Here is a 21,797-nt window from a genome sequence, read left to right on the forward strand (position 1 = left end):
TGAGGCTACCATTTCTTTATACAACACACTTTCTGTCCAGTAGCCCATGGCATCTTCTTTGGACATTGTAATTATGTGTAGACTATGACCAAAATCATGATTATCTCTCCCTTGTTGAATTTTTAGCAACTTAGATTAAATCATGATGGACGGATGTAATATTTCTCAGTCAAAGCTCTTTCTTGGGCCTTTAAATGTAGTGCAGTAATTAAGAGTGGTTGATTATTGTGTATATAAGGCCTTGTGTTCAAACCTCAGCACCAAAGGGGAAAATATCATTCCCAGAGCATTCTAATGCAACCCGCCATGCTGTTCTTGCTGTAGTATTTCTGTTTAAAACATAAACTATAAACATATGATTACAATAACTTTCCCATTATTCTGTGTCCCTAAGTGTTTAGAACATAGCAAATGCTCAATAGGTGTTTTTGTTTTAATGGAAGATAATTTTGCCATGCAAGAAATATTTTGCAGGGCCTGGAGTTTGGCCTAGTGGTTGAAGTGCTTGCCTAGCATGCACGAAGACCCAGGTTCGATTCCTCGGTACCACATACATAGAAAAAAGCCGGAAGTGGTGCTGAGCGTCAAGTGGTAGAGCTCTAGCCTTGAGAAAGTCCAAGGACAGTGCTCAGGCCCTGAGCTCAAGCCCAGGACTGGCAAAAAAAAAGAAATATTTTGCAATACCTGGATACATTTTTGGTTGCCATAACTGGAGGGATGTATGCTGCTGGCCTTTTGAAAGAGGGGCCAGGAATGTTGTTAAACAGCTTATAGTGTATAGGACAGCCCCCAACAACAAAATGCATCTAAAATATCACTCACATAGAGGTTGAGAAACCATTTCTCTAAATGGCTGACTGAATGGTTTGGGAATTTCTTTTTACAATGAAAAAAGTTCCCTTCCAAAATAAGCAAGGAATAAAATCATCCTTTTGTGCTTTCAAAGTGTATCATTATAGCTCCCTTCCAAAATAAGCAAGGAATAAAATCATCCTTTTGTGCTTTCAAAGTGTATCATTATAGCTCTTAACTGAGAAACAAGTTTGTAAGAGAAGCAAACACTGAGAGAAACCTATAAGGTTGTCCAACTGTGTGACCTTCTCTAAGATATAATTAACTAGCATAAAATGCAGTCCTGCTGCAGAAATCACCTGGTAAAATGGGCCTTCTTTGTCTGTTAAAGAGCCAGGAAACATTTTTACAGTGCATTTAATATGCAAAAGAAATATCAATGACAGCTCTCCATAAAATATATGAAATGAATCTTTTCTTCCAGTCTGATAGCAACCCTGGTTAAGGCTATGATAGTAAGTAGATAATGAGGCCAAAAAGCGCTTCATCCCCATTGGCATTACACAGGATGTTTCTGGAAGCCACTCTTCAGACCTCTAAATCGGAGGGTCAGAAAGCTACCACCCTGAAACTAAAGCTTGGTTGTCCCTAGTCTATGAGCTAAGGCCAATTCTTACATTTATAAATTCAAGAATAAATCAAAATAATATGTCATAACACATGAAAAACATATTAAATTTAAATTTCAATGTCCATGTAAAGTTCATTTGAACTAGTCATGCCTGTCTGTTTACTATTTCCTATGGGTGCTTTTGCATGTGGACAGGAACCTTATGATCCTCAGAGACCCCCACCATTTACCCTCTATCCCTGTAGAGAAAATATTTACTGACTCTTACTCAGTATGAGTTCAGCAAATTGTGTTTGCAGGAGACTGTGAGGAATGAGAGCAAGCCTTGGTCTGGAATCCCTGACACCTGGCTCTACTAGGGGTAGGCCTCTACTCTGTCTGTGGCTCTGAAGTTTCCTCCTCTGTAATGTAAGATGTTTGGCAGAAAAATTTCCAGTTATCTGCCTGCAGTGATTCCAGTCTGTTCGGTGGTTCCTTGGCGGCCAATAAGGTAAAACTGCAGAGTTCTTGTTTGGGCCAAAACCACGTGACCAGTTGGGCACATCAGCCCACTCGGCACTGAAATAGAGCCAAGACTCGAGAGGCACTGGGCCCATACAGAGCAGATTGAATAAGTGGCACTGTACCAGATGTGAAAGCAAACTTATTCAGTCACTTTGCTATGCCTTAGCTTTATAGATTATATAAGTCAGTTCTGATTCTTTTAACCTTGAGGAAGGAGGAAATGGACAAGGCTATTGAAGAAGGCTGGCAAGGAATGTGAGTGGATGCTGCCAATTTCAAAATTTAGGATTTCAAAATGGAATCTGTCACTAACTTCAAGTCTGTTGGAATGACTCTGGTATTTGACATCTCTCCAGTTACTTTAGTAGCAGAGAAGAGTCTCTATTACTTTTTCTGTTTTTCCAATGCTAATGTGTGGTTCTTTATCCACAGTCCAAGGAATCACGGGTTGTCAGTCCTAGCCCGCCAGCCTGGGATCTGTCACTATGGAACCAAACTGGCCTGCTGCTATGGCTGGAAAAAGAACAGCATGGGAGCCTGTGAAGGTAATTTTTATAAAAATTCAAACCACTCGGCACTTGGGTCAGGATCTTTGGTTTTGTTCTGTGAGACCACAAGCATGCCACCAAATTGCCAGTAGATTCCCCAGGATAAGGACGTGGATAATTATCTGTACCCAAGGTTTCATTCCCAGTGAGAGCTCTTCTTCATCAGAATATAGCTAATGACTCTTAGACATCTTAATACCTATAACTGGTTAGTTTTATTTTTTTAATCTGAAAAAAACTTAGATGAACAAAAACAGGTCAATTAACTCCTTTTAATTATTGTTTTTCTAATTGATTTCCAATAAGAAATGAGCTTGATTATTACTCATTCAACCAGTAGGCTTTGACTACAGAAATATGCCTTTTTTTCTGACCAATGGGCTTGAACTTAGGGCCTGGGCTCTGTCCCTGGGCCTCTTTGTGCTCAAGGCTAGCACTCTATCACTTGAACCACAGTACCACTTCTGTTCTTTTCTGGAGATGAGAGTCTAGCGGACTTTCCTGCCCTTGCTGGCTTAAAACTGTGATCCTTAGATCTCAAACTTCTGAGTAGCTAGGATGACAGGTGTGAGCCACCAGTACCCAGCTTAAAATATGACATTTGCTACTCATATTTTTTAATTCATAAGCTCTATTTCTAAATGATTTCAATAAGCACAGGCTTATACAGAGATTTCAAGTATTTTCTGATTCTTTTATATAGAATTTAAAATAAGAAGTATAATTTTTTGCCAGTCCCAGGGCTTGAACTCAGGGCCTGAGCACTGCCCTTGGGCTTTCTCAAGGCTAGAGCTCTACCTCTTGAGCCATAGCACCATTTCCAGCTTTTTCTCTGTATGTGGCACCAAGGAATCAAGCCCAGGTCTTCATGCATGCTAGACAAGCACTCTATCACTAGGCCAAACTACTGGCCCAAGAAGTATAATTTGTCTTTGACTTAATTTCTCAGCTGATGTGTTACAAGTTCTGAGAAAGACCTCTGATAAGTTTAAGAGAATTGGGAAGAAGTGACATGAGCTTTGCATTTGGCTTTATTTTGTTTTATATGACTTCCCGTAATAATTAAATTTTTAGTAGAGAAAAATCAAATCTACATTTCCCCAAGCTGTCTGAATAGACATTTCTTCTGGATAAGAATATGTTCTCTCTCCCTGTCTTCCCATCAGGTAGTCAATGCCTGAAGCTCCTCCCTCATCTGTTCAATAATAACATAGTAACCGATATCTTATGAAAATATTAAAATGTTATTTTAGAGTGATATTGATTAGGATGAATAAATTGACATGTTGAATGGTAACCCCTTGGCACAACAACTTAGAGATAATAAAAAAAATATAATGTAGTATAAATCCAGGTACTAGTGGCTCATGCCTGGAACCCTAGCTGAGATCTGAGGATCATAGTTCAAAGCCATCATAAGCAGAAAAGTCTTGAGACCCATACTTCCAAGTAACCACCAGAAAAATATAAATGGTGCTGTGGCTCAAAGTGTTGGCGTCTAGCTTTAAGAGCAAAAGCTCAGGGACAGCACCCCAGCCCAGAGTTCAAGCCCCAAGAATAACAGTGCTGCCGGGCACAGTTGCTCACACCTGCCCAGGCACTAAAAAGTCCATGAGACTCTTATCTCCAATTAACCATCAGAAAACCAGAAGTGGCATTGTATCTCCAGGAGTAAGGCAGTAGCCTTGAGCTGAAGAGCTCAGGGACAGCATCCAGACCCAGGCCCAGAGTGCAAGCCCCAGGATCTACCAAAAATAAATAAATAATAACAATGCTTCTTTCTTCTTCTTGGTCTGTTCCTGCCCTAACCTTCTCCTCTTTGGTTGGCCCAAAACTATTTGGTAAGCGAGGGTAGCACTTGACAGATGAAATCCATAGTCCAGTGGATGACATAGATGATACTGCTTCTCCATGTTCTATCCTATGCTTATCTTCAGCCATCACAGTTCCCTTCTGATGTGTTAAGTATATGCTGTTCATATACTCACACAATGAATATTAGAACATTTCCCTAGTAGAACCTGTATATGTTAAAAGGATCGATGGATCCTTACCCTGCTTGGATGCATAATGTCATGATCAGGGGCCTGGTGAACTGGCCCAATGTGAGTGAGCTTGGACAGGGTAGGTAAGCTCACTAAGGCTGCAGTTCCTCCTCTGCAACATGGATCAGAAGATCCAGAGTAGAATTAGTGGGCTTATTACCTGGCACACGGACAAACTAATTACCTCATTAAGTACCACTGATTCACAAAGGACTAATGACTCCTAGCACAGACTTCTGTCCTTTAATGCACCAGATGAGAGGAGCCTTTAAAATATCTTTTTTTCTTTCTCTAGACACAGTGTAACACATTTGATTTGAAGTCAGTCAAGTGGAAAGGGCAAAATCCATGCATAACACATGCTTTGAAATTCTGCTTACAGTCAAATGAACTCACCACCTACTAGCATAAAACTTGTAAGGCCCCTAAATGCCATTGATGAATAAATGAGGGTAAGTTTTGGCTTTCTGCAAAAATGATTCTTTAACTGGATCAAAGCAGTTTGGCCACAGTACATACAACCAATCATATTTTCAGTGTTTTCATGGAGTGCATCTATGTTACAGGCATGAAAGATTTTGAAGCAAGATAAAAGATAAATCTGAGAGGGTTCAGGCAAAATGTTCAATATGCATATTTTACAAGCTTTACAGTGCCAGTACTTCTAGTATAATAGTTCAGTATTTTGGTTTGAAGTTACTTTGGCTTTTCTAAAATCTAGATCATATTTTTTTATCTGATTTATATGGTCTTTCCTGAGAGTAAAGTCATATGTCCCTTGAAGCATCAAATGACAATGGTAACCCTTGATTGTTGGATTTCTGATTTGTAAGCCACAATGTAGGCTGAAAAGTAAGGAGAGTACATGTCAACTGGCCTGAATGAGCTGAGACAGACTTTTCTCCTCCATCCATCTGTTCCCTCTTTGTTTCACTCAAGGCCCTTCCTCCCCCTTGGAGCTTTCCAGCTCTTGACCTCTGCCCCATCTGAATCTGTTCCCAGCACAGTCTGATCACCTCCATATCATAAACCTTAAAATTCATGTCACTTTAATGAGATGGAATAAAGAGTTATCCACCAAAAATTCCCCTTTGAGGGGGTTGCAAGTGAGCTGAACAAGAGAATTGTGCCGTGTAAAGCATGCTTCAGTGTCTAGCCACTTTAGACACAAAGTAAATTTCTTCTTGTTGTGGATTGGCTGTTCAAGCCACTGATCCAAAGTTACTGTAAATTGAAAACATCTTTGTGAAGCTATGACCTTAAAGCAAGGATATTATTCACCATTTCTTCTATGTACTATTTGGCATTTATCCTGAGCTTTCCTGTCTGGATCATGTTGGAAATCAGTTTCCAAGGAGTAATCAGAGGTCTTCAGGGGATGCAAAAAAAAAAAAAAGATTTATTTTCTAGCATCTGAACTTAAAGCTGCATCACCAAGTACATATCCATAACAAAATAGAGACTGGAAATTAAATGGTAATTCTTGTCTCTTTGAGTGGAAAGAGTTTTTCCTGGAAAAAATTTCCTTGCCTTCACCATTATGATTAATTCAGGGGTATAAATTGTTCCCATCCTAAAAGTTCAAGAATAAATTGATTAATCAAAAATATTTGCTCCAGGTGTGGAGGTGCAAGCTGTAATCCCATTACTTGGGAGGGGCAGGCCTGAGAATACCAATTTCTTGGCTACATAATGAGACCCTGTCCCAAAAATCCAAGAGTGTTGCTTACTGATAGAGCACTTGCCTAGAATGTAGGAAGGCCTTCACTCTATCCCTAACAAAAAAAAATATTTGCAGATGTATTAGATTCACACTATATGAGATTTTGTAGGAAAAATTATGAGGAAGTTCTTGTCAGACTTCAAACCAAGTAGTAGACAGAAGATAAGTTATCTCATATTGTTACAATATTTTACCTTGTTATCTCATATATTGTACATACGCTTATTTGGTTATTTGAAATAGGATAGGGAAGGGGGTAAACAAGAAGAGGGGTGGGGGTGGGGGGAGGGAAATGGGGTCCAATGTTTGTGAAGTAATGGACCTTCTGAATGTAATGTAACCCTTCTATTAATTACAATAAAATAAATGAAAATAATCAAGCTAGGGGCCGGGAGTTTGGCCTAGTGTAGAGTGCTTGCCTAGCATGCACGAAGACCTGGGCTCGATTCCTCGGTACCACATACATAGAAAAAAGCTGGAAGTGGTGCTGAGGTTCAAATGGTAGAGCTCTAGCCTTGAGAAAGTCCAAGGACAGTGCTCAGGCCCTGAGCTCAAGACTAAGACTGGCAAAAAAAAAAATCAAACTAGGTACTGATGGCTCACATTTGTAATCATAGCTACTCAGGAGGCTGAGATCTGAGAATCACAGCTCAAAGCCAGCCTGGGCACTAAAGTCTTGTGAGACTCTTATCTCCAATGAACCACCAGAAGTGCTGTGGCTCAAGTGGTAAAGTGCTAACCTTGATCAAAGAGCTCAACAACAGTGAAGCAAAAGAATAAAAGTCAAATCATGGTTGATTTTTTTTTTGTTTTTCTGTTGTTCATAGGGCTTGAACTCAGGGCCTGGACGCTGTCTGTGAGCTCTTCAGCTCAAGACTAGTGCTTTACCATTTGAACCACAATATCACTTGCAGTTTCCTGCTGTTAACTGGAGATAAGAGTTTCACAGACTTCTGTGCCTGGGCTGACTTTGAACTGCAATCCTCAGATCTCAGCCTCCTGAGTAGCTAGGATTACAGGCGTGAGCCACTGGCACCAGGCTGCTTGATTCTTTTAATAAGACAAAGACTGGCCAATTGCATAGGAGAAGTTCATCAAAATTCAGTAGAATCCTGAAGTTGGGCAGAATTTCAAGTGTGACTGGAGAAATCTGTGATGACAGTCCTGGAAGGATGGAAGAGGCATCAACCATCATTGGAGACTTGGGCAAAGAATGCTCCAGAGACAATAGCAACACGTAGAAAGAGGCAGAATCAAAAAGCAGGTCTAGTGAATGGTAGGCAATCTGCTTGGGCCACACTGTTGCTTATGTCCAGTGAACAGCTTAAATTAAAGCTGGAAAAGAAGGCCAGATCATAATGGATTCATTTAGTTATTGCGTCTGTCAGAAGCAATAAAAATTACATGATGACTCTGCAATATGTGGCGTGATCAGAGCTAGGTTTTTAGACACTTTAATGTTGTGTCTGGCATTTGGAATGTTTGTGCAATTATTTCATTAAGAGTAATTCCATAAATCTATAAGGCAGCAAGGGAGCAATGGAAGAAACAAGGCAGAGAAGTGGTTTCAAGAGAAGTCTATCTTCCTCCTCATCCCCCAGGGAGCTCTGAAGTGATAAGTACACCCCCAAAGTTTGGCTTGCCAAAAAACAAAGAACTAGAGGAAAGAGACAGAAAGAAGTGGGAGGACTTTGGCACTTTCCTCTAGCTTACTGTGAGGTCTCTCCTGCTCAAACTACTTTTTTTTTTTGGCAATATAGGAGTTTCATTTTTCTCTGTCTCTTTTTACTCCAGGCCTAGGTCTTGAACTCCGGGCCTAGGTGCTATTCCTGAGCTTTTTTGCTCAAGGTTAGTGCTCTACCACTTGAGCCACAGTGCTACTTCTGCCTTTTTCTATTTATATGGTACTAAGGAACGGAACTCAGGGCTTTCTGCACTCTACCAGACTAAGCCACATTCCCAGCTCACACTCTTCCATATGAGCCACATGCCCCAACCTTCTTGCTTTGAGTTATTTTTCAGATAGAGACTGATCCCCCACTGCAGCTTGGAGCACTTGATTTCCTGAGTAACTGACATTACAGATCAAATATTTTGTGTTGATATGCAAAATTGGCTGACTTGAAGGGGAAAAGCTTTATAAAATTTCTTTGACTATTGCTGGGGCATGGCAATGCTGGGCAAATAAGTACACTCAATTGCCACTTGTTAGATGATGGGTATGAGACTTAAATCTTATTTACAAGGAAAATCCCAGTATCTAAAAGGTAAAAATTAATGAAAGAGGAAACTATACAATCCCCAATGAGTTTTCTTCCAAGCATAAGGTAACTGAATTTGATGTATGCTCATTTGACTATGACAACTACCTCTGTTCTCTAAATGCCAGGACATCTTTGTTGTTGTTGTTGTTTTTCACAGCTATGTGTGAACCTGAATGCAAGTTCGGTGAGTGTGTGGGACCAAACAAATGTAGATGTTTTCCAGGATACACTGGAAAAACCTGCAGCCAAGGTCAGTACAACAGCTTATGCTCTAGGATAAATTTGAGGATTGGAACAAAAGATTGTGTACAACAATTCAAATCTTCAGATATTATGGGCTTTAGCATAAAATTCTTTCAGCATATGTCTTGTCATTAATAAGTGTAAAAATGTTGATGTTTTTGTCAAGATGCCCAACAAAAGACCTCTTTTGTGTGTGTCAAATACTGAGGCTTGAACTCAAGGCCTGGGCACTGTCCCTTAGCTTCTTTGCTCAAGGCTGGAATTTAAACACTTGAGACATGCCTCTACATCTACTTTTTTGGTGGTTAATTGGAGATAAGAGTTCTTTGGATTTTTCTGATCAGGCTGGCTTCAAACCTTGATCCTCAGATGTCAGCATCCTGAGTTGGCTAGAACCAACTACCTGAGAGAGGTACATCAAGAATCGCCATGTTCAGTGATCATTCAATTGTATAGCTCCCCAGAGCTATACACTCCAGAAAACTTGTTTGGGATTCTTCACCTAGACAATTTGTCAAGAAATTTTGAATGGGCTGTATTTTTCAGGGTAGTTTTCAAATCCTAGTAAAATATTAACACTGAGGGAATGATCCAATTGGCTCAAGTTGTAGGATTGTCTGTTTTCCCCTCATGGCCTCCCCTTCCCCTAACTGTCTGATCAAAGTCTACATATATCATTTCATGTGACAGGCCTTGACCTTCAACTGATAGCTTTCCCCAAAATGTTCATTCCAAGAGATGAGTCATTCTCCTCTAAGTTAGAGTCAAGCAATGGAATATTCCTGAGGGTTTTTACTATGTCTGATCTGCAGTTCCAATCCTCCTGTTAAAGTGGTTAGTTAAGGTCTGTGAGGAAAATGTTAGGGTAACAGTTAGGCAATGGAGAAGGGAATTTCAAATGTCCAGCTACAGTACAGGAAAATCCCTACCTTTGTCAAAAGAAATAGCATTCGTGTCTTTATTTCTCAATAAATACTGAATTTTTGTCTTATATGGGGTTTTGTTGTTTTATACATTCTGTATCTTCCTTGGTGGAGTTAAAATAGATACCCTTCATATATGATTACATTGCCAAAAACAAAATCCTTTACCTATAATCCCTTTTTCCTCTGCGTCACTTTTTACTGTAAGAAAAACATTACCTAATTGTGATGTTTACACTTTTTTCCAGAAAACACTGCAAAACACAGAAAAGGAAAACAAATGATGGCTACAGTAGGAGTACATCCTTCAAGCTTTTGTTTTTGTTTCCTTATATACTTTAGTTTTGTTTAATATATTTTAGAAGTTTGTGGTTGATTCCTAAACATAGTTCTATAAACTGTCTTATCCCTCAACAACATCTTCTAAAAATCTTTGCAGAGGATTAAATGTTCTCCAATCTCCTCCTAAATGCCTGCTAGGGCTCCCTGTAGAAAGATACAAACCAGCCAGGCTGGCACGTAAATTGTGTGTTTCCAGCTTCTATTCGAGTAGTATCCCCACAGAATCTTGTATATATCAAGAAATGCACAACTTCTCAGGCCCTGGTTGCTCACACCTGTAATGCTAGTTATTCAAGAAAATGAGATCTGAAGACAGTGGTTCAAAGCTAGTCCAGGAGTCTATGAAGCTCTTATGTCCAATTAACCACCAAAAAGCCAGAAGTAAAGCTGTGGCTCAAGTAGTAGATCACCAACCTTGACTGAAATAGTAAAACCACAATTTGAGGCCCTAGTTCAACCCCACTGTTCACACACACACACACACACACACACACACACACACACACACACACACACACACACTGAGAGCTCAACTTCATAAATTGCTACAAATGGTAAAACTCATATCTAGATCAAAACCAAAACCTTAGCAATTTCCTCACCTGGAAAGACTACCTGCTCCAGATACTTGTACCCAATTAGAAAGCCATATCTTAGCTTCATCTGTCACAGACTGATTGCAACTGCTTTTTAACTTTATATAAAATGGAAGCATAATGAGTCTCTCTCTCTCTTTCTCTCTCTCTCTCTCTCTCTCTCTCTCTCTCTCTCTCTCTCTCTCTATATATATATATATATATATATATATATAGTACACATTTATCCAGCTTCTACTATATATCACACTTGTGAGAGTCATTTGTTGTTAGCTATGGTTGTAATTTAGTCAATTTCATTTCTACACCGTATTTTATTACATGAATATGCAGCACATTTGTCTAATATTCTTTTGGATTGATTCTAGTTTGGTGCTATTGTGATTATTTTTCGTATATATACTTTTGGTATTTTTGTCAGGTATATAGTCCCAGGACAGGAATTGTTGGGTCATGGGTGTATCTATATCTAACTTCTCAGGATCTAGTATGCTCAATCTGAAAGTTTCCCCATTTAATTAATTTTTTTTTTCATTTTCTAACTGCCCCTGCAGATGTGAATGAATGTGGAGCCAAACCCCGGCCATGCCAACACAGATGTGTGAACACACATGGCAGCTACAAATGCTTTTGCCTCAGCGGCTACATGCTCATGCCAGATGCCACATGTATAAGTAAGTCCTCACAGGCAGACCACGCCACACCAACATCCGAGGGTTGTCTTTTTTCTCTCCTGTTGGATGCGTAGGAAAGTCTGTAACATTGCCCCACACCACAAGTATCTTTGAACAGTTACCCTTTTTAACGATGGCAAAATATACTTGATATAAAAATCCATTTACACCCCTTGTAAAGTGAGCAGTCAATGGCATTCAGTACCTTTCCAATATGTGCCAACCCCACTACCATCAAGTTCTAGAAGATTCTCCGCCACCCCAGAAGGAAAGCTTTCCCATTAGCAGCCACTTCCCACTCCCCTCCTCGCTGCCCTTGGCAGCCACTAATCTGCTTTGTGTCGCTCTGGATTAGCTTCTAGATGCTTACTTTGTAAAAGAAAAAAAATTAAAGACTAACTAGGAGGAATAAAGTGTGTTTTTCTAGCTATCTCTATGTGGAGGGGAGGATTGGATTTCATCACAAAAGTAAGCACCGTGAACAAAATGAAGATATTGTTTTAGGAAGGTGATAAATTTACATGCCATCTTGAGCCATCAGTCCCGTCCACCAGCTACCTTTCTCACGCTCCTTGCCCCACTCCCAAAGATTAGTGAGTCTGCTTGGAAATCCATTCTGACTCACATTCCTGAAAAGAAAAAGCCCTTCTGTGATAAAGAAAACCCTTGTCCTGTGGGAGGATGAGAGTCCATATCCATTCATTTATGGAGAGGGGAGGCTTTTCAGGTTTAATGTTGCAGCTGAAAGGCAAACCAAGCTCCCTGCCTGCCTTCCCTCCTCCCCTCTTCGCTCCCTGTCTCTCTTTCCTCCATCCGGCAGCCCACACAAACTCAAGCTGGCTTAGGCTAGCTTCCTACAACTGCAGCCACACAGAACTGCCAGCCCATACTTGGCTTTCCCAAGGTTATATAATCTTCCCTAATTCATGGCTTGCTGCCCCTGTCCAGTGACTCTTTGGCAAAGTTCCCCTATAGGGCAAAGCACTCAGATCCTCAACTAGCCAGCAGGTCTAAGAGATAAAGCAGGCATCCAACGCGTCTCTTTAAAATATTCTTCTTATTATAAACTAAACAGAAACCTACATGAAACAAATGCATAGCTTAAGGAATTCTTATAAGGCAAGGATCTTGTAACTACCAGCAAAGAGAACTTTGCCAGAATCTCCTCTCCCCAGCATTTCTAAGAGAAATCACTATCTAGGCTTTTAGAGTGATTACTTAATATTTTTCGGAAGATAAACACTAATGGATGTTTCTAGAACATTCCATGAGTTTTCAATCAGTGCCAATTTTTTAACGTATCTTGCCCCAAATGGAAAGGTAGAATTATGTCAAATTTTAAAATTATGTTTCAAAGAGGATAACTAAAGAGAAAAGAAGGGCTGGGAGTTTGGCCTACTGGTAGAGTGCCTGCCTAGCATGCATGAAGACCGGGGTTCAATTACTCAGTACCACATGCATAGAAAAGCCAGAAGTGGCGCTGTTGCTCAAGTGGTAGAACTCTAGCCTTGAGGAACATGCAAGGACAGTGCTCACGCAATGAGTTCAGTCCCCAGGACTGGGAAAAAAAGAGAAAAGAAGAAATGAAGAAGTTTGTTTTTAATATATTACTTATCTTAAGCTTGCCTTATTCCTGCTTTTATGAATCTAGGAATCGATGCTTAAACTCTACCACTTACCCCTGTCCTGAAGGCTGATTTCTTGCTCCACCTGTCTCCTTGCAGTCTCTTTAGTCCCTCTGGGTGATTGGCATATTATAGAGAAGGATGTTTAGATTGAGCATGAGTATCAGGCATCCCTGTTTTGATCACTAAGCTAGAACTATAAGAGATGGATTTTTCTTTGAGCCACTGTACATTTAAGATTCACATATACTGGACCCCTGCTAAGGAAATACATTTTTGTGAGATGTGTTATATCTAGCAAAATATGGCAGAAAAATCCAACCGAATGATGTCATTTCCTTAAAAAAGATGGAGGCAAGTAGTTCTCAAGTAGGTCAGTAAGGACTCAGTCCCTTCAATCCTTGGAATATAAATCTTATTCCCATGCCTGTGGCCTCATAGTGACAATAGGGCTACCTCAGCTCCAGCTGTCATTTGTATATTGCGGGCAAGACTAAGAAGACAATGGTGATGCTGGGAATTCAATAACTCATGTTTGTCCTTTTTATCATTAAACAGCATCGTTTCCAGATTCTCTACTTTATCACATTTAATTTTCTTTATACTTCTTCAGCTACTGAATCAGTTGGTCATTTCTTAATGCAATGAAAGCTAGGGAAAAGATAATATATATAACTTTTCTAGCCTCCTCAATGAGAGCATCAAAAGAAAAGGGAGATCCATAATGTTTCACAATCAGCTCATCAGTTATACCATATAGGTACTTGAATGATCAAGTCTTATGCCTCAAATGAGTCTCTCTGATAAACTATAGAAGGGTTTCTTGTATGGATTATTTTATGCTAATTAATAAGCTCTATCAGTAGCTGCTTTTACTCTATAGAGACTGGCCAAGTGTCTGAGGTGACTGAGTACACATAAATGGGTCTGTAGGCTGTATACAGTCAAATTCAGTCTGCTATCCCACAAAAGCAACCACAAGTGAGATTCAGTCCAGGGGCCACCAAAATACCACCCCTGTCTAGATACTCTTTGACTGAGTTTCTGGGTCTCAGACAATGAAATTTATTCTATAATATCATCCCATGCATTGCATGTGATGTCACAAAATTTGGACATAAGGTCTTAATAAGCACTTCTTTTTGCCAGTCCTGGGCTTGAGCTCAGGGCCTGAGCACTGTCCTTGGACTTTCTCAAGGCTGCTCTACCACTTGAGCCTCAGCACCACTTCCGGCTTTTTTCTATGTGTGTGGTACGGAGGAATCGAACCCGGGTCTTTGTGCATGCTAGGCAAGCATTCTACCACTAGGCCAAACTCCCAGCCCTTAATAAGCATTTTTATATCATCTTGGAGCACAGGATGATAATCTTGATCATCTTTTGCAGACTCTAGGACATGTGCCAGGATAAACTGCCAATATGGCTGTGAAGACACAGAAGTCGGGCCACGTTGCCTGTGTCCATCCCCAGGTCTCCGTCTTGCCCCAGATGGAAGAATCTGTCTAGGTAAAAGAGCAAGAGTCACTTTCACCATTCCTCCTCCTCCCCCTCCGTCTCTCCTCCTCCTCCTCCTCCTCCTCCTCCTCCTCCTCCTCCTCCTCCTCCTCCTCCTCCTCCTCCTCCTCTTTCTCCCCTGAATCTCCATTTTTCACTTAATATAGTATACTTATTGAATGAATATTACAAAGTCCTAAATGTAGAGATCTGTCCATGTTTTAATTTTTTTTGCCAGTCCTGGGCCTTGAGTTCAGGGCTTGAGCACTGTCCTTGGACTTTCTTAAGGCTAGAGCTCTACCACTTGAGCCACAATACCACTTCCAGCTTTTATTCTTTCTATGTATGTGGTACCGAGGAATCAAACCCAGGCCTTTGTGTATGTTAGGCAAGCACTCTACCACTAGGCCAAACTCCCAGCCCAAATTTTTGTCTTTTTTAATAATCTTTATGAGGTTGCACAAAGGAGGGGCCATTTAGCAAAGCAGTTTATGAATATAAAGGCCTCTTGATCAGCGTCACCCCTCAACATTCTCATCCTGTTTCAACTCACACTGTCCCGTGCAGTTCTTTATTTTTTGATATATACAGTGAATACTTGACTGCTTTACCTCTCCTGCCCCCCTTCATTCATTTACTCCTTGCCCCTGAACTTCACTCTCCCTCTTGTAGGTACCCATTTCCTGGAGATGATTTTGCTGGGATTTAACCTAGTCTTTCTAGAACACTGTACTATTAGAACTCTTCATAGAATCTATTAGACTTCCATTAATTCATTTGTGACCACTTGAATACCACCCAATGAGTTTGCTTATAAATGTATAGGTACATTCTTTTACCACAAATGAAAGAAACCATGCAACCTTTGTTTCTCTGGATCTGGCTCACTTTACTTAATACAATTTTTTCCAAGTCTTTCTATTTCCTCACAAATGGTAGAATATCATTCTGTTACGAATAGATGAGTAACATTACATTGTGTGTATATGCCACATTTTCTTGATCCATTTTTCCATTGAGGGGCATCTAGGCTGATTCCATATCTTAGTTATGGTGACTATTGCTGCAAAGAACACAATTTGACCATTTTTCAGACAGTGCTTTTAGTCATGTATGTGCTACATATACATTCAGCTATTAAGAAATAAACATCAACATAATATTTCAAATTGTCTAATGTGATAATAAGAAAAAAATATAGTTTTATTTTAGCATTCTGATCCTGCATATTTTACTTCAACTCTCATCCACTAGACGCTTCACTACACATTGAGTATGGGACAAGGGGCCATCGGACTTTCTTTCAAAGTTCTAGTTAATATTTTCCTGGAAAAATGTGTTTACTTAACTTTTCAGTATGTTATTAATGACGTTAGTGAAAAAAGTCTATGCCTTCCACCTTATTGAAGTTAGCATGTAACTGATTTCACATTATTTGTAAACCATGTTCTAAATTATTCCATAACTTATGACTGGAGAAAATTAGCAAATTAATTCAATCATATTAGAAACACATAATGTTTTCATTTGTTGCTGTGAATTTAATCAAACCCACAGCTTAGAATTTTGGTCTCCTTGCTCTCCATTGGGCTTAATTTGTATTTTCTGATTTTTATTGATGGAAAGCATCAGTGGGCCAAAGAAATATAAAGGGAAGTAAGTGCAGTGGAGGATCTGGAAAAGATGTTGTTTAATAATAAAAAAGACAAACATGAAGAGTTGATTTTCCAGCATCATCATTGTCCTCTTAGTTTTACCTGTAACATACAAATGAATACTGGAGCTGAGGTAACCCTATTTTCACTCTAAGGCCGTCAATGAACGTCAGACTAGCCCAGATAAGTGTTGGAGCAATAAGGTATTTTTCAGTCAAGGTACTAGATGTTTGCTTATCACAAGTGTATATAATTTGATAAGCTTTATTTAATATGCTCAACCAATTAGGTCCTGAATCATGAGATATTTTAAAGATTATGTAAATTAATGCTATGTTTTCTCTTTGAGAGTAATCCAGGATTTAATTAGGTATATACAATTTGGTACTCTTTAATATGATATTCATACAGCAAGGCTAAATCTTGGCAAAACTGGATTCAATTTCTACCCACCTCTTTGGTTTCTTGGCTACCATTTTGATTGGAAGAAAATGATTATAGTCACGAAAATAATCACAGGACGAGAATATTTCTCAATCTAGTACTTATTTGTTATCTTAACATTGTGAGGGAAACAAGGCAGCACCAATTTGTGGGTTTAACCACAGGGCAAAAGGACAACAAAACATCAGATTTCAGATTTGATGTCTGAAAGTTAAAGCAATGTCTGAGTCCTCCTGGGTTGATAAGGACAGCTGTGCGCCCCTCTTTCTGTCATCATCTCCTGATAGAAAATGAACACAACTATTGTTACCTAAAATAGCATCATGACACAATTATACTTGACCTATGTTTCTCCATATATATATAGTCACATATCTGTAATTTGAGTCATTGTTGCAGGAGTCTTGCGGGAAATTTCTATTTAATTCTTATGTAAAATGCATATCTGAAATGTCTGCGCATTTGGCTTCCTTAAAGTATAGCTGATTCTATTTCTAAAAAATGTATTTGTTTTGTGATATAATTAGTAGCTGGAGGAATGCAATGCATAGGTGCTAATTATCTGACACATTCCCTACCTCAAGAGATCTGGGTTCTAACATGAGAGCAGATATGAACTTACATAATGATATTACAGCAAGGTTATAACTTCAAAAAAAGGTTTGTGTGTATTGCCTGGTAAAGATCTATGATAATTCCCTGAAGATATGCTATTGGCACAAGATAATCAATTTTGCAGCTAAGGAAACCCACATGCACTTGTTCACTGTATGTTGAGGGATTGTACTCATGTGGGCATATGGGTACATAAGGGTACTTCTCTTGTTATTATTGACCCTCTCTGCATCTGTACCCTAGATGTTGATGAATGTTCCTCTGGTAAAGCATCATGCCCCTATAATCGAAGGTGTGTGAACACATTTGGAAGCTACTACTGTAAATGTCACATCGGTTTTGAGCTGAAGTATATCGGTGGTCGATATGATTGTGTAGGTAAGACTCAATATGACTGTGTGGGTGAGGTTACCTTTTCCTGTTTTCCTCTCTCCAGTAAGCCTATAGATTTCCCTACACACATATTCAAGCCAATTCAGTCTGTTAGTTGAATCCTCTATTGTATTTACTATCCTAAAAACTCAATAAAGGTTTAAAATTTCCAAGTTTCTGGCATTTGGGGAATTCCAATGGTATCAGTTATGAAGCCAGGTCAATAAAGAATATGTCTCTATTATAGAAGCAAATGTCTCATAATTTCTATGGGACTTTTTTTCCAGTATTGATGTTTTGAACTCAGGGCCTTTCTCTTGCAAAGTTTGTGTTCTAGCACTTCATCCATCCTTTTTTGCTTTGCTTTTTAAGTAAGATCTTGCATTTATTGCTGGTTAATCCTGAACTTTTTTATGCTTCCTTTACATGCTAGAATGAGATGAATGATACTACCACCATAGCTTTTATTGGTTCAGTTGGAATCACAGGAACTTTCTCTGTCATTACTGACATCAAATCAATGAAATTTTAAAATTGATGGGGTTCTGTTTATATTTTTTGTTTTATCTCCAACTGTACATCTAAAAATGGAAATAGAATACAGCGGTATGTATACTTGAGAAAGAAAGACTAGATTTCAATGGTTCATTCATAACAGCTTCCATCAGGGTGGCTTTAGAAAAAAAATACGAGAAACACAAGGGTACATAGTCTGCTATCTTTCCTCTTTTATCCCTGTCGTGGCTCAACCTCCAAAGAAAATTTTTCCACTAAAATCACTCTCTGCTAAGATCTGTGTACCACTCAAGTACCAGTGTAATCTATATTGAATCAAATATTTGATGCCTTACTATAGGGGTTCCAAGTCTCAAAGTACATAAGAAATAGTATATTTTGGGAAGCCTTGGATTCATTCCCCTTGCCCTGGACACACTGTATATAGCAAAGGGAAATTCAAGTTCACTCTAGATTTCTATTCATATAACTTGTGTAACAAAGATAAGTGCATGCCAAGAAAAGTTAATAGTTGGAAAAAAAATGGGATTTCCTTTAACCCTACACTCAGACATATTTTGTGTATAATTGGGGTAATACTCCATTATTGGGGGTTTGAACCATGTTGGGAAACCTCCATAACTCTTGCCCCAAATGTTCTCATATGCAAAGACTTCCCTAGACAGACTCATCAAACCAGTGTTTGCCATGAGCTTGGCTCCCGCACCATGCAAACAGTTTAGCAATGGAATCCAGTGACTTCATTACAGTGGCCCCCTGTTCCCTGATCCTCACAGAGACATTCCGCCGGACAAATTGTGTATCCACACTGAGAGCTTCACAAGGACACAAATTCCCATGTTTCAAAAGTGATTAAGATTAGCATCTAAGCTCCTCTGATGTCCTGATGGAAAACAATAAGCTATTTTTTGTGCTTATGTAAACAAATGGTGCAGATCAAAAGTAAAGAGGAGAATAACACAAATGCACCTCTGACTTAAGAGAGATTTAGCTAATTTTCCTCCTTTAAATCCAGCAAACGAGCTCAGACCAGCCTGACTCCTTCTTCTAAACAGGCTGTGGACACAATGCCCATACTATGAATTCAGATGATGTCAATGATTCCTGGCTGGTCTTCTCTTTTTGTTCCTTTAGAGCTTCCAAATATAGAATGTATTTTCTCATATTGTTATTTAGTTCTATCTTACATGGATGAGTATGTTAAGAAAAAGCCTAGACATTTTACAAACTTCAATGGCATTCATCAATAGGACATAAAATTGGTATGTGGGCCATAGGCTGTCTACATAGTCCGCACATATCAGGCAGGAGTCAGGCAAAGTCATGGTTCTGGGCCAATGGGCCTGGATTTTGAAACACCTCTCAATTCTTAGACAACAAATACTTTGTTGAGGTGTTGAGTATTCGGCCTTGGAATTGTTCAAGGATAAAAGATATTCTTTCAGCAAGCCCTGTTACCATGAAGTTGTTCACTGGACTATTTATGCTTTTAGATATAAATGAATGTGCTCTGAATACCCATACATGCAGCATCCATGCCAATTGCCTCAACACCCATGGATCCTTCAAGTGCAAGTGCAAGCAGGGATATAAAGGCAATGGACTTCTGTGTTCTAGTAAGTAGTACTTGGTCAGGAGGTTTTTGTTATTCCCAACAAAGCAGTCTCTCCATATCTTCTTGTTCCCTCCCATCACTCTCTCTCCTGTTCCTCCTCTTTGTCTTCTTTTCTCCCTCTCCCTCTTCTTTTTCTCCTTTAACTTCCCGACCCTACCTATCTCCCACCTTCGCTCCCTCCTTGACTCCTCCCTCCTTTCATCCTCTCTCTCTAAGTGCAGTGTCTAAATTTAACTCTGCCTCAGCCTTGTATTCTTCACCAGTTGAGCACATTTACAATTCTCACTGAAATTGTAGGCATAAAACTGAAAGAACATCAGGGCATGTCTTCCTAACTACAGCAGTTTCATCAGGACTTTTCCAGAATGCACAATGGAAACAGAGTGCAATGCACTGGATCCCCTTTTCTTTCACAGAATCCCATTGCTCTTGCTGATGAGTGCTTTCATAATCATAAGTTAAAACTATACATTTAATATGCAGATACAACTATGCAATGTAACAGCTATTAACAATTACAATTTGTCCCTGTCAACAAGAAAGACTTTATCCATATGTGCTATGTATGAAGAGATTTTTTAGAAGATTTGTTCTTGACTAATAACCTTAAGAAGACTTCAGGCTTATAGAAATCTCACCATCATTTTTCCTTTAGTACTGGTACTGGGGTATAAACTCATGGCTTAGGCACTGTCCCTTAGCTTTTCTAGCACTTGAACTGTAGCTCCACTTGAAGATTTGTGTTTATCAAATGGAGATAAGAATCTCAGACTTTCTTGTCTGGCCTGGCATTGAATACAAATCCTTTAATCTCATCCTCCAGAGTAACTAGGATTATGGATGGGAGTCTCCGAGACCTTCCCCTCACCTATTTTTATATTAACAAAAGATGATAAAATAATCAAGACTTTTTTGTCAACTGTGGGACTTGAACTCTGGGCCTTGGCACTGTCCCTGAGCTCTTCAGCTCAAGGCTACCGCCCTACCCCTTGAGCCACAAGGCCAGTTTGGTTTTCTAGTGGTTAAATGGAGATAAAAGTCTCATGGACATTTTAGTGCCTGGGCTGGATTTGAACCGTGATCCTCAGAGCTCAGCCTCCTGAGTAGCTAGGATTACAGGCATGAGACATCCCACCTGGCTAATCAAGCCATTTTTAAATTATTTCTTTGATGTAGTTGTAAAAAATGGATTTAAATTGAACACTTAAATTTCTGAGTCCGTCTTGATCAATGTCACTCTTCCATTGTTCTCCTCCATCTCTTCCAACTCCACCTCTCCCCTCAGGTAACCCACTTCCATTTTCACAAGTACATCGAGTAGTAGGACTTTCACCCACCCTTTCTCTCTCCACCTGATAAGATGTTTTTAAAAGAAAACAATCATTGAGTATATCAAATTTAAAACAGCAGTACCTAGATGAAGCCAAATGCACTAATGTGTATGCATTTTCATCTTTGCTCAGCTTTCTCTGGACATACTGAAGGAATGAAATTATTGACACTACAAAGGTTGTGATGTTTTGATTTTCTTTTTGTTTTCAACAAGAAAATTTGAAACTTCAAAGAAAAAACGAAAAGCAGATGTTTGGGTTTGTTTGGAGTACAGTGCACCTCACTCATCATTTATTAAAGGATCTCAATTTTATGTTACTGATTACATACAGAACATTTACAACAAATGGGTGTTTCCTTTTAATTATTCACACTGCATACTGAGAAAAATTCAGGGATGCATGCACAGAATTACCTAGTGATGCCTCCCAAAGAATATCTATATATAAAATCAGTTAATTATAATCAAAATTTAACAATATAATTTCTGGCAAAGGATTTGAAAACAGGCCATGTGAAGGTCAAGAAAATAAGTAGTGATGTATTCCTTTTATTAGTACTGGTGGTTTTTATACCAAATAGATACAAGCTGTCACAAAGAAAAATAACTAAAATGTCTCATTGAAAAGAGTCATGTTGTATTTATGTTCTACCAACTTTAGACTGACATCAAAGTAAAAGCACTGTGTAAAGAGCATATTCATTTTTTAAATTTTATCGCCGGGGTAATATATAGAGGGGTTACAGTTACATTCGCCAGGTAGTAGGCGCATTACTTCTCACACATTCGTACCCCTTGCCATGTTTTTGAGCATATACATTTTAAAGTAGTTTTCTTTCCCTT

The 21,797-nt window shown here is 39.2% G+C and overlaps 1 protein-coding gene across 1 annotated transcript in view; it reads left to right on the forward strand.

Annotated features, from left to right (window-relative positions):
* Window positions 1-2,403: 2,403 nt before the first annotated feature.
* The window catches only part of Egfl6 (EGF like domain multiple 6), a 32,500-nt gene continuing 13,106 nt past the window's right edge, over window positions 2,404-21,797 (forward strand). Inside the window, exons 1-6 of the mRNA XM_090325871.1 lie at window positions 2,404-2,472; window positions 8,665-8,757; window positions 11,166-11,285; window positions 14,297-14,416; window positions 17,362-17,496; window positions 19,500-19,622. Of these exons, the coding sequence (XP_090181997.1) occupies window positions 2,457-2,472; window positions 8,665-8,757; window positions 11,166-11,285; window positions 14,297-14,416; window positions 17,362-17,496; window positions 19,500-19,622 (607 nt within the window). The 5' untranslated portion in view covers window positions 2,404-2,456. The remainder of the gene's footprint in view (window positions 2,473-8,664; window positions 8,758-11,165; window positions 11,286-14,296; window positions 14,417-17,361; window positions 17,497-19,499; window positions 19,623-21,797) is intronic.

This window comes from Megascapheus bottae, chromosome X, assembly GCF_031878675.1.
Source record: "Megascapheus bottae isolate mThoBot1 chromosome X, mThoBot2.hap1, whole genome shotgun sequence".
Lineage (NCBI taxonomy): Eukaryota > Metazoa > Chordata > Mammalia > Rodentia > Geomyidae > Megascapheus > Megascapheus bottae.